The sequence below is a fragment of the Centrocercus urophasianus genome, unplaced genomic scaffold (genome assembly GCF_019232065.1).
Source record: "Centrocercus urophasianus isolate 14NV4802_14NV808 unplaced genomic scaffold, USGS_Curo_1.0 seq_765, whole genome shotgun sequence".
NCBI lineage: Eukaryota > Metazoa > Chordata > Aves > Galliformes > Phasianidae > Centrocercus > Centrocercus urophasianus.
Window position 1 is genome coordinate 31,232 of NW_024885383.1, and position 12,465 is coordinate 43,696.

Below are 12,465 nucleotides of genomic sequence, written 5' to 3' on the forward strand. Positions count from 1 at the left end.
GGCCCGCACGGTCACAGGGCCCGCACGGTCACAGGGCCCGCACGGTCACAGGGCCCGCACGGTCACAGGGCCCGCACGGCCGAGCCGGGCCGGGCCGGGCCGAGCCGAGCTGAGCTGAGCTGAGCTGAGCTGAGCCGAGCCGAGCCGAGCCGAGCCGGGCCTGGCCGAGCCGAGCCGCTTTCCCCCCACCCAGCGCCATCCCGCCCCGCCCTCACGCTGCGGAGCTGCTGTTGCTGCTCAGCCGCTGCTGCCTCCATGCCGCGCTGCGCCGCACTTCCGGTAAGGACGCGCACGCGCCCCGCGGCACTTCCGCCCGGGGCGCCAAATCTGACGTCACCTCCGGTTCCGTCTCCCGGCGCCCCCCGCGCAGATCCTGACGCTGCTTCCGGCGCGTCCGGGCCGAAACAGATCGGGGCAGCGGAGCCTCCGGGTCGGGGGGCCCAGCGGGGCCGGGGCGGTGCAGGTGGGCGAGGCCGAGTCGGGAGGGCCGGGGTAAAGGCCGGGGCTGCGGGTGGCCGCGCCGGGTCCCGGGAGGCGCCGGTCTGGGAGCCCCGGGGCCGCCGAATGGAGCCGGCTCTGCCAGAGGCCGCGCTGTGAGAAACCCGGCCCTGCGGCTCCGGGCCCCGATCCGGTGCTGCCTGGTGTTGGCAGCCGTGGATGCTCGGGTCGCCGCCGGCCGCAGCCTCCTCCTTCTCCTGCTCCTCTTCCGCCTCCCCGGGGTCGTGCCTCGGTTGGGGTCCGAGCGGCGGCTGTGAGCCCCGGAAGGGGCCCGGAGCTTTTTTCGTGCTGGCCTCGGGCCGCGGGCTCAGCTCGAGGTAACGGCGCTCGGGGCCGGCCCAGAGCGTGCGCTGATGCTTGGAATCCAGTCTGACCGGTCCGGCCGCGGCCCTGCCTCGCACTGCGGACGTGGCTCCTGGCTCCGGCTCCGGGCCCCGCGCCAGGAACTGTAGGGTGCGCGGCCCTCCCTCGGCAGGACGAGGAGGCACGGAGCGGCCCGGCCCCGTGCACAGCCTCTGCATCCCTGCAGGCCCTGACAATGTCGGATGGGATCATGAGCAAAGCTGCCACCATGGAGATCCCCATCAGCAGCAACGGGGATGCAGGCAGCCTGCCTGAGGACGATGGCCTGGAGCAGGTGTGGGGCTGGGCTGGGACTCGCATCATTGCCAGGGAGCGGGTGCCTGTCCCTATGCCTCAACTCTCTGCTCTGCTCCCCCAGGACCTGCAGCAAGTGATGGTATCAGGGCCCAACCTCAACGAAACCAGCATCGTGTCTGGCGGCTACGGGGGCACCGCTGAGGGCATCATCCCCACCAGCGCCATCAAAGGTACAACAGCTTCCACGGGGACAAGGCTGTGAGAGGTGTGAGCCTGGGTGGAGGGCTTAGGGAAGGGCTCGGTGCTGGGAGTGAGGAGCAGAGCACAGCACAGGCCACCCTGCTGCACCCTTGGACAGGACCAGTCGCAGTGTTTCTGCTCCCAGCTGAGGCTGTCCTCAGTCACAGCCTCCTCACAGCCCCAGTGCACAGCACTGCTGCCACCCAGCTGCTGGTGTGGGGCTGTGACTTCCACCCAGCTGCACCCCTACCCTACACGTGCCCTAGGCTTACAGGCAGCTGTGGAGGTTTCTGGCTCTTGTGTAGATGCAGGGCTTCCGCTGAGGGAGCTGTTCTGCTTTCCTGAGGCCCTGGTTTGTGATGCATGGGCTCAGCTGTTGGGCATCCTTCTGGTCCTGGGGAGGAGCCCTGAAGATGCACAGCAGTGGCTGAGCTGTGGTGACTGTGCCCGAGAGACACCTTTCAGGCAGAGGGGGACAGGGCAGAGGGGTGCTGAGCCCCAGACTCTGCCTTAATGCCCCATTTTTGCTGTTGCTGCCAGCCTGGGAGCCTCGGGCACTTCTGAGCCTGGCTGTAAATGCTCCATGCTGCAGGGATGGTATCTACAGGCTTGTGGGGAGCTGCTGGTGCTTCACACCTGGAGCCACAGTGAGCTCAGCCAAAGCAGCTCTGCCCCATCTGTCACTCTCACCCTGTTCCCATTTCACACAAGTTTCTGTCCCAGCTCTTGGCCGGTTTGGCCCATCTGCTGCAAACAGCTGTTTTCACCACGGCCCTTCTGTGCTGTGCCAGGCTGAACAGGTGAATCGACACAGGCTGAGGGGAGATGGGCTTTTGCTGATAGCCTGCTGTGGCGGGGGGAACGTGGTGCAGTGGTTCCCTGTGTCTGTCAGCCCTGGCCTGGCCCAGCTCTCAGCCTGGTGGCATCTTGACGCCGGCCTGGGGACGGGGAGGAAGCGGGAGAGGAGCCTGGGCGCCCCTGCTGCGATGCTGTCTGTCCAGCTGCCATCTGTGCCTACTGATTTCACACCACTCTTTCGTCTGCTCCCCTGCTGCCATCCTTCCTGCACGCTCATCCTGTGACCCGGTTGTTCCTGCCCTCGTGCCTTTCACACCGCCCCACCTCTTCCCTCTCTGCTCACCTCCTGCCAGCCCCTCCATTTCCAGGCTGTCTTGTCCAACCTCACTCACCCCGAGGACCATCCATCTCCCCCAGTGCATCTGCCGCCAGCAGGATGGCCAGCCAGGCCGGTGCTTCAGCAGGTACTGCAGCCGCCCCGTGGTGCCACGCAGCCTTTCAGCCCTCCTGTCTCAGGCTCGGGCCTTTGGCCCCGGCTTAAGGCGCCCGATGTGTGCTGTGTTTCTCAGGGTCGGCTTCCGCCCCGCTGTGGTGGAGGGCAGCCGGATGTGTGCCTCCCCCGGCAGCTGTGGCCACTCTCGGCCCTTGTGCTGAGGTCACGCACGGAGCTTCCAAACCACGGAGCACCAGGCAATGAGGCTGAGCTGTGCCTGGCTGTGGGATGCACCGTGTGCCTGCCTGGCCTCTCCCCCAGCCGTACCGTGCTCAGGAGCACGAGGAGCACTGCCAGCACGGGAGCACCAAGGCCAGGTGTGCAGGGCCGCCCCTGCCAGCAGCTCAGCAAGCAGATGGGGGGGCAGCACCTGCCACGAAGGCAGCAGCCACTGCTGTCAGCACCGGGGCCTTGGTTATCAATGTCTAGGCAGGTTTTGGGGACCAGATTCTCCTGTGCAAGAGGTCGAGTCCTGCTTGCTGCAGGCAGATGACAAATCGCAGCACCAAGGGCTCCGTTGAGCCTGGTAGCAGTGCTGACTGGCGGGGGGGCGCCGCTCGCTCGCATCACGAGGGGCTGCCCAGGGTGGATTTGCAGCAGGCGCCCGCTTTGCTCGTGCTGTGTCAGGCCCTGGCCCTGGGAGCACCGGCCGTGAGGGCACTGCGATGCGGGGCGGGCGGCCCAGCCTGTGTGCAGGCCCCATGCTGAGTCTCGTCGGTGTGCTGTGTTCCAGGCTCTGGGCTTCATCAGCCTCACCCCGGCCCACCGGTGGGAGGAGAGGAGGTTGTCCGTGGGATCGCCGTGGAGAAGTTTGACATCGTCAAGAAGTGGGGCATCAACACGTACAAGGTGCGTCGCAGCCTGGCTGCTCAGTGGGGCGCAGAGCTGCGCGGGGGCTGAGGGAGCTGCGGCGCAGGGGGGGCGCATCTGGGTGCCAGTGCAGCCCTGGGGCTGGGCAGGGAGCGGAGCCTGACCGCCGCTCTGCCCGCAGTGCACCAAGCAGCTGCTCTCTGAGAGGTTCGGCCGGGGCTCCCGCACGGTGGACCTGGAGCTGGAGACGCAGATCGAGCTGCTGCGCGAAACCAAGCGCAAGTACGAGTGCGTGCTGCAGCTGGCGCGGGCTCTCACCAACCACTTCTACAGCCTGGTGCAGACGCAGCACGCCCTGGGGGATGCCTTTGCGGACCTCAGCCAGAAGTCTCCTGAGCTGCAGGTATCCCGGGGGGGCTGTGGCGCGTGCCTTGTGTGTACCGGGGCCGGGGAAGGAGAAACAAATTGACCCCGGGGTTTCTGCAGCACGGCCTGGGCAGCACCACGGGTCGGCACCCCTGGGCACGTGAGGGAAGGCGGGAGGAGGCTGAGGGCAGACACGCTTTGTGGCCGGTGTGGGGCTGGGGAGAGGTGGGGGGCTTTCGCCGCTGGCTCTTCCTGGCACGGCTGGGGCAAGGCAGTAGGCAATAGGAGGGCAGGGGCATCGCGGGCTGTGCTGCCCGGCTCCTCACCCACCTTCCTCCCCGCACCAGGAGGAGTTTGGTTACAATGCAGAAACACAGAAACTGCTTTGCAAGAATGGGGAAACGCTACTGGGAGCTGTTAACTTCTTCGTGTCCAGTATCAACACGCTGGTAAACAAGACCATGGAGGACACGCTCATGACAGTTAAGCAGTACGAGACGGCCAGGTAGGACAGCAGTGTGGCCTGCAGGCCTGGCTGCGGGTGCTGGGGGCGCCGCTCTGTCGCTTTTTGACTGCCGGGGTTCCTGCGCAGGCTGGAGTACGATGCGTACCGCACGGACCTGGAGGAGCTGAGCATGGGCCCCCGGGATGCCAGCACCCTGTGCCGGCTGGACGCAGCCCAGAGCCAGTTCCAGAGCCACAAGGACAAGTACGAAAAGCTGCGCGCCGACGTGGCCATCAAGCTCAAGTTCTTGGAGGAGAACAAGGTGGGGAAGGCCGCAGGGCACGGGACGGGGCTCTGCTGTGCGCGCGTGTCCCTGGGCCTGCCTTGGGGGCTGCACAGCCTTGCTGCTCAGTGCGTTTCCAGGGAGCTGTGAGGGCAAGGGCGGGTGACCACCTCCCAGCTGGCTGCTGCAGCTCTGAGCTGGGCAGACCCTGTCCCGGCCCGTTCCTGCCGTCCCGAGGTGCTGGGCAGTGGGGCTGGGTGGCTGCGTGCTGACTCCCGCTCTCCCCAGATCAAGGTGATGCACAAGCAGCTCCTGCTCTTTCACAACGCCATCTCTGCCTACTTCGCTGGGAACCAGCAGCAGTTGGAGCAGACTCTCAAGCAGTTCAACATCAAGCTGAAGACCCCTGGTGCTGAGAAGCCCTCCTGGCTGGAGGAGCAGTGAGCCCCCCAGCCTGCCCCACCTCGTGCCCCAGCCGGGGAAGCCATGGACCGTAACTGGGACCTGTGAGCGCAGGCGCAGGGCCAGCCCGCAGCCACGAGCGGTGAGCTGGGGATGCACCTCGGCCCTGCTGCAGCAGGGGGCACCAAGGGGGCAGGGACCTGGCTAGGGGCAGGTGGAGCTCTGAGCGGCCCGTTCTCCTGCCTGGGAGCTCCCCCGGCCCGGCAGAGTCCCATCCTGCCCAGCCCTGCTCTCCCTCCCAGCGCAGACCCCTCGGTGGGATGGTGGGTGCCTTCCCAGGACTCCGCAGGGCCAGACGCTTCCCTCCCCGGGCTGGGCTGCTCAGCCCCCACCAGGCACCGTTGTGGGACAGGGATGTGCTACGGCCTCCCACCGTCTCCCCGTGGTGCAGGAGGTCCTGTGTCTCCACGTGTCCCAGCTGCCTTCCCCGCTGCTCTGGGCCGGGCAGGAGGTGGCACCACCCCCCAGCAAAAAAATGTTTATTTTGGAATGAAGACGAAGCTGCAGAGGGGTGGCGCTGGGACTCCCGGGTCCCCTCCTGGACCCTGAGAGGGGTGGACGGGGTCCCGTCCTGGGGCTCCTGTCTGCTCCTAGCCCCAGGCCCGCCCTGTCCCCTCCGGCTGAGCCCTGGTGCTCCCAGGCAGCTGCTCTTGCACTCCCCCAGCCTGGCCGGTCCCCCTACCCCCACACTACACTCCCCTCAGCGATGGCCGTCCCCAGGCCTCAGCACCCAGCCCCTGGCCGGGGCTTCGCCAGCTCCCATGGGTGGACGCAGGAGGGTTTGGCCACGGCCCTTGGGCTGAAGGCCGCTTTCTCCGGGGGGCTGCGCTCCCATCCCACTGGAGGCAGGTGGGCAGCCCCACTCCCTGAGCCCCACAGGCACCCCGAGGGGGGGTGGGGACTCAAACCAAGGACCAAAGGTGGCCGCATCCCAGGACGCCGCCGGTCCGTGCGCGGTGCGGCTGCGCCTCTGCGTTGCAGCACCGGGGCTCTGCCTGCTGCCCCGGGGTGGGGGAGCTCATCCTGCTCCAGCTGAGTGTTGCTTCTAGCCCTGGCCACGTGCAGCACTTGGGCACTTTCTCCTGAGACAAGACGGTTTGTTTTTCTTGCTAATTTAATTCCTGGTAATTTAATGTCTGAATCGGACGCCCTCCTCCCCCTGTTTCCTGGTGAAGGTCTGACCCCCTTCTTCCCTCCCCACTTCTGTAAGACTCCGGAATAAAACAATATGGATCAGAATAAAACAGTACAGATCAGAATAAAATAGCGTGGATCAGAATAATGTGGTGTGGTTCCCTCAGTGCACAGCACAGCCAGACCTGGGTAGGGGGGGGTCCTGGATGCCAGTGGCTGCTGGAGGCCTGTCGCTGGTTCTGCTGCAGGCTGCAGTTCCTGCCCCACTGCTCCCTCTGTGGGGCTCGAACTGGGACCCTTGTGGGGCACAGCAGCAGGGCTCCCCATGCTCCCCAGCACACACCAGGCTTGCTGCCTTGGCTGTGGGTGCTGTGGTGGGCTGGAGCCCTGTGAGCACTGGGGGGTGCCGCCTCCTCCGGCCAGAGCGCCGTGGATGAGGGGGACCAGGAGAGAGGGGGACAAATTATTGTGTTAATCGTCTCCAGCGCAGAGTCTGGCACCAGGTTGAACGCGATCAGCTGCTGCCTCACAGCGTGGCAGCGCCCCGAGGCCGGATAGGAGGAGCGCAAGGAAGAAAATGCATCTCAGGACAGGACGGGGAGAGCAGTGAGGGCACGGCTGGGAGGCTGTGAGCGGGAGAGGGCGAGGGGCATCCAGCCTTGCGCCGAAGTCCTTCGTGGGCCCCTTCTGGTGCGGCCGGCAGGAGCGGTGCGGGGGTCGGGCTTTTGACCCGGAACGAGCTCGAATTGCGGCCCCCTGAGCCGTATCGCACCGCCCTACTGCAGCCCGGAAAGCAAACGGGATCCTGGGCTCCATCAGCAGGGGGCGGCCAGCGGGGACAGGGAGGTGATCGTCCCCCTCTGCTCTGCCCTCGTGAGGCCCCATCTGCAGCACTGCGTCCAGGGCTGGAGCCCCCATGACAAGAAGGACAGGGAGCTGTTGGAGAGGGTCCAGAGGAGCCACAAAGATGAGCAGAGGGCTGCAGCACCTCCCTACAAAGACAGGCTGAGGGAGCTGGGCTTGTTCAGCATGGAGAAGAGAAGCTGCGGGGTGACCTCAGTGCAGCCTGCAGTGCCCAAAGGGAGCCTGCAGACAGGAGGGGAGTCAGCTCTGTGCAAGGGGAGATGGCAGCAGGACGAGGGGAAATGGTTTGGAGTTGAGGGAGGGCAGCTGGAGGTTGGATGTCAGGGGGAAGTTGTTTAGAGAGAGAGTGGTGAGGGGCTGGAACAGCTGCCCAGAGAGGCTGTGATGCCCCGTCCATCCCTGGAGGTGTTCAAGGCCAGGTTGGATGGGGCCCTGGGCAGCCTGGGCTGCTGTGAAATGGGGAGGTTGGTGGCCCTGCATTGGTGGGGGGTTGGAGCTTCGTGATCCTTGAGCTCCCTTCCACCCAAACCATTCCGTGATTCTGCCCCGCCGGCGCCGGATCCTCCCGGGGCGGAGCCGAGGCGGGGCGGGGCCGTTCGAGCCCGTAAGAGGAGCGGGCCGGCCGCGTTCAGCCCCCCGGCCCAGCCATGGACTCCCAGCGCAGCCCCGCGCCGCCGCCGCCGCCGCCCCCCCCGGCGCTGCCATCCCCCCCAGCAGCCGTGCGGGGCGAGCGGCTGCGGGCGCTGCACTGGGAGCCGCTGTCCGCGGCGCGGGTGCGGGGCCGCCGCTCGGTGTGGGCGCCGCGAACCCCCCCGCCGGTTCTGGACCTCCCCCGACTGCGGTCGCTGTTCCGGGAGCCTCGCGGCGCGTCCCCGGGGCAGCGCCCGCCGCCCGTGGTGAGAGGCGGCCGGACCGCCGCGTCTCCGTTGCCGCGCCCCGCGCTCTGACCGCGCCGCACCCGCAGGCAGCGCTGCTGGAGCCCAAGCGGAGCATCGCCCTCGGCGTCCTCCTGAAGCAGCTCAAGCGGTGAGCGGGGCTGTGGGCACCCGCCGACCCCGAGGGGGTTTCGGAGTCCCCCGGTCCCGTCCCGGGGGCACGGAACGGGACAGTGCCCGAGAACGGGGGCGCGCGGCGGGGGGCTCCATCCCTTCGAGAACGTCTGTGCTCCTCGGGGGTCCCGTCCCCTCGAAGAGAATCGCCGCTTCTGGGAGGGGTTCCGTGCCCCTTGAGAGGTGCTGACCCGCTGTTCCAGCCCGGTGCGGCAGATCGTTCGGGACGTCGAGGAGGGCGTCGGGGCGCCGTACGGCGCGGAGCTGCTGCTGGAGCTGTCCCGGCTGCTGCCCGGCGCCGTGGAGGTCAGCCTCGGGGAGGGGGGGACCCCCGGCGGCCCCCTCTGACTGCCGGCTCCTCCTCCCCCCCTCGCAGGTGTCCCGGCTGCGCGGTTTCTCTGGCTGCCCTCAGCAGCTGCCCGAGCCCGAGCTCTTCATGCTGCTGCTGCTGGAGGTGCCCAGGTGGGAGCCGGGGGGGCTGCACGAAGGGCCGGGGGCACCGTCCCACTCGCCGCACCACCCCGACCTCCTGCTCGCAGCTACGCGCAGCGCCTGGAGCTGATGGTGCTGCAGGAGGAATTCTCCCCGCGGCTCAGCGCGCTCCGCGCCTCCATCCAAATCCTGACCGACGCCGCCGAGGGTGAGCGTGCGGCTGCGGTCGGGGCGGAGGGCCGCGTCCCCATCGCGCTCACCGCCCGCCCCCCGCAGAGGTGGTGCGGTGCGAGGAGCTGCACGCGGTTCTGCATCTCGTCCTGAGCGCGGGGAACCATCTGAACGCGGTGAGCGGCCCCCGCCCGCCCCCACCCCGCGGCCCCGCGGCCGCCGTGACCGCGCGTCCTGCCCAGGGCGGCTACGCGGGCAGCGCCGCCGGGTTTCGCCTGGCCTCGCTGCGGAGGCTGCCCGACACCAGGGCCAACGTGCCGGGCGTGGACCTCCTGCACTTCGTGGCCATGGTGAGCGCCCACTGGAACGGGTGGTGGCGGGGGTAGGGGGGAAAGGGGTCGTCGTGCGGGGTCGCTCCGTGATGCGGGAATCCCGCTCCGCACCCGCGGGGCCGCTCCGGACCGGCTGCGTGGGGGGATCCCGCAGCTCCACTCTCTCAGCCCTCCGGCTCCGTCTTTCGCTCGAGTTTTGCTGAGCGCCCATCCGTGGGATGCCGCTCCTCCCTGGCCCGGCCCAAGGTCGCTCCCACGCCGCATCCCCCGCACGGAGCGTGGTCCGCCCCGCTCAGCTGCCTTTCCCCCACCTCCCCTCCACCGCTCCGTTCCGCCCTCTTGGAGCAGTCGCTCCCCCATCGTCGGCACGGGGGGCTCCGCGCAACCTCCGGACCCCCCCCAGCTTTGTTCTTCAGACGGAAGCGCTCAGCCCGGAGTCACGGCTGGGTCCCGCCCGCCCCATCTTCGCGGTGCTTCGAGCCGTGCGGTGCGCGCTGCTCTGCGCCGACCCCGCGGACAGGCAGTGCCGCAACCTGCCGTGCGGTGCCGTGCCGTGCTCCGCCCTCGGGGCCGCGGCCCCGCCTGCCCCAGGGGACACCTTGGGGCCGCTGTCGCTCTCCTGCCGTGTCCCCGCCACGCGCTTATCGTGTCTCCGTCGCACATGTCCGTCTTATGCTCCTATTGCATCCTTATCGTGGTGGTTCCCTGCCGTGCCCCTATCGTGTCCGTGTCACATCCCTGTCGCTCCCTGCAGGAGGCGGCACGGACGGACCGACGCCTGTTGGACTTCCCGAGCAAACTGCCGCACGTGGGCCCGGCCTCGCGGTGCGGGTAACGCCGCGGACACGCGCGGGGCCCGGCGGGGCCGTCCCGGAGCTGAGCGCGGCGCTCCCGTAGGATCGAAGAGGCGGAGGTGGAGGCGGAGCTGCGGCGGCTGTCGGCGCGCGTGGCGGAGGCGCGGGGTGCGGGAGCGGCGCTGTGTGCGGGGCTGCGGCCGTTCGTGCGGGCGGCGGAGGCGGAGCTGCGAGCGGTGCGGGCGGAGAGGGATCGGATGTGCGGAGCGGCGGCGGCGGCGCTCGACTTCTACTGCGAGGAGGCGGCGCCGGGCGCGCTGCGGGAGCTGTGTGCGGTGCTGCACGGCTTCGCGGGCCGCTTCCTGAGCGCCGTGCAGGTAATACGGCCCGGCCCGCCCTCACGCCGCCTCTGGCCGCCCCGCTCCGCCCTCACGCCGTCTCCGCGCAGGAGAACAGCGCCCGGGAGCAGTCGCAGCGCCGGCGGCAGCAGCTCGAACTGCAGCGGGACAAACGGCGTTCCGTCGCCACGTGCTCGTTGCGAGACGCGGAGCTCGACGGATCCGCCCGACCCCTCCGCGCCGCTCCGGCGCTGCTCCGGCGGAACACGGCCCCGGCGCTGCCCGAGCTGCGGGGCGGCCCCGAACCCCCGCGACCCGAGGGTTTCCCCTCCGACCCGCCGCCCTCCGCCCTCCCGCCCCCCTCCCGCCTCTCCGCGCTGTTCTCTCGATGGGGATCCCGCCGCGCTGCCCCCGCGCCGTCGGGCGGCCCGGCGTTGTTCGGCTTTTTGCGGCGCCTGGCGGGCGGGGCGGAGCGCGGAGCCCCCCCGAGCTGAGAGTCGGCGGGTTTTATCTTCCCCTGTGCTTCTGTGTGACGATAATAAATGCTTTGGAATTCCTCCTGCCCTCCCCGGGCTGCGGGCTGTGGGATGTGCAGCGCGGAACGCGAAGGGCGGCGTGCGGGGTGAGGAGTGGGGGTGCGGAATTTCGGGCTGCTGACTGCGCAGCTGCTTCCACCGCCCCCCACCCACCCGAACCCGCTGCCCGCAATGTTCCCGTGCCCCCCTCCCGCTCCCCCCACCGCCGTAGCACAGCTGTGTGCCCATCACTGCGCTCTTTGTTGTCCCCGCGCGGTGCCGGGACGGGATGGAACAACATCCCCCTCCTTTCCCCCCAGTCCCTTTGCTTCTCTCCTGCCAGGCTGCAAAGTGGCACTGAGTGCGGGCTGCGGGGGTCGGCCTGAGCTCTACCGCACCGGAGGTGAAGGGAGCGGGACAGAAGGGTCTGGAGGGGGTGCGGGGCTGGGCAGGATGTGGGGGGCTGTTAGACCCTGAGAGATCCACAGTGGGGTCAGCTGTGGGGTCAGACCGGGCTGCACAGCCAGCAGTGACCCAAATCTGTATTGAACACCCCTGCACTGGGTGTGGGGGAAGCCTTTCTCCGGATGGAGCCTGAACCCTGCGCTCCCAGCTCTGCCCGTGGCTTCTGGTTCTGCTGTGAAGCACAGTGCAGAGCCCGGCTCTGGCTGCGCATAACCTCCCATGGGAGCTGGTGGGTCGCCGCTGGGTCGAAGCTCTCCCGCAGGCTGAGCGAGCTCCGGTCCCTCTGCAGCTCCCTCCTTGCAGGGTTCCCGGAGCCCCAGCTGGTGGAGCTGGCAGGGATCTCTCAGGGCTTCAGGCCCGGCGCTGCTCCGGCAGGGACACCCAGAGCGGTGCCGGCTCCGCGTCCCGGCAGCTTTGGGAGATCTCCGTGGGGGGAAACTCCGCAGCCCGTGGGCAGCAGCAGACGTTCTGTGCCCCCTCAGTGTGCAGAAGTGCTTCCCGGCGTTCGGATCCTGAACTCCGTCCCCAGGGCCCGCCTGGAACCTGGGGCGCTGGGCCGAGTCTTTTCCTGCGCCCGTGTCCACACGCGGTTCGGCGGAGCAGAGCAGGGCCGATGCCATCGCTTGCTCCTGGCGGCGCCCCGTGCGCACAGAGCAGATGCTGGGCAGCAGAGGGCCCAGGGCAGAGCCCCGTGGTGCTGCGCTGCCACTCGGCTCCAGGCAGGGCTCAGCTCCGAGCCGCCGTCCGGAGCCCCCCCAGCCGCAGCCGATTTGCCGTCTGCCCAGCTGTCCGTAGCACCGTGCCTTGGTGTGAGGACTGCGGGACGCAGTGCCCAAATCAAGCAATCGTCCCCGCTCTCCGTTCCCCGCAGATTTGTCCCCGGCTCTCCTGTTTCGTGTCCCCTCGCGGTGGCGGTAGGGCAGTGCGGGTTTCGACGACGGTGCGAGGAATGTTGCCCGTCCGGTTCCGCCGCGGGCAACTCCGGGCCGGGCCCGCGGTGCGGCGGCTCTCAGGGTCTCTGCAGGACCGGCACTCCCGGTCCGCTCGGGGTACCGCCGTGCCCGCATGGCTCCGCGGAGGTGAGCGGGGGCAGCACGGAGGGCTGGGGACGAGGGTAGTCGGGTCGGGAGCTCCGCGCCCCACGCAAACTCTCCAGCAGCCTCACCCCCCCTCCCCCCATCCCGGCGATGCTCGGAGCGGGATACCGTTGCCGTGGCGACCGCCGGGTACCGGGGATGCGGGGAGCGCGCCCGAAGCTCCCCCCCACTGCAGAGCCACAGCCCGGGCGAGACCATCGGCGGGGCGCGGAGGGGGCACTTGGTGCTCTTTTCCCGTGGCCGCCCGTGGGTGCCTCTCGCGCCGTTTCCACCGCGGGT

At 68.9% G+C, this 12,465-nt stretch overlaps 2 protein-coding genes across 3 annotated transcripts in view; one reads left to right on the top strand and one right to left on the bottom strand.

Moving 5' to 3' along the window:
- The window catches only part of TIMM10B (translocase of inner mitochondrial membrane 10B), a 1,145-nt gene extending 851 nt beyond the window's left edge, over positions 1 to 294 (bottom strand). Inside the window, exon 1 of the mRNA XM_042838338.1 lies at positions 216 to 294. Coding sequence (XP_042694272.1) covers positions 216 to 257 — 42 coding nt within the window. The 5' untranslated portion in view covers positions 258 to 294. The remainder of the gene's footprint in view (positions 1 to 215) is intronic.
- Positions 295 to 383: 89 nt separating this feature from the next.
- Positions 384 to 6,274, top strand: ARFIP2 (ADP ribosylation factor interacting protein 2). Of its 2 annotated transcripts, XM_042838336.1 has the most exons (9): positions 384 to 463; positions 1,028 to 1,135; positions 1,220 to 1,328; positions 2,490 to 2,600; positions 3,363 to 3,478; positions 3,621 to 3,842; positions 4,153 to 4,310; positions 4,398 to 4,572; positions 4,822 to 6,274. In XM_042838336.1, the coding sequence occupies exons 2-9, from the start codon at positions 1,037 to 1,039 to the stop codon at positions 4,975 to 4,977; spliced, it is 1,146 nt and encodes a 381-aa protein (XP_042694270.1). In that variant the 5' UTR covers positions 384 to 463; positions 1,028 to 1,036; the 3' UTR covers positions 4,978 to 6,274. The 2 variants fall into 2 exon arrangements, with proteins under 2 accessions (XP_042694270.1, XP_042694269.1); XM_042838335.1 differs by lacking the exon at positions 2,490 to 2,600.
- Positions 6,275 to 12,465: the final 6,191 nt, after the last annotated feature.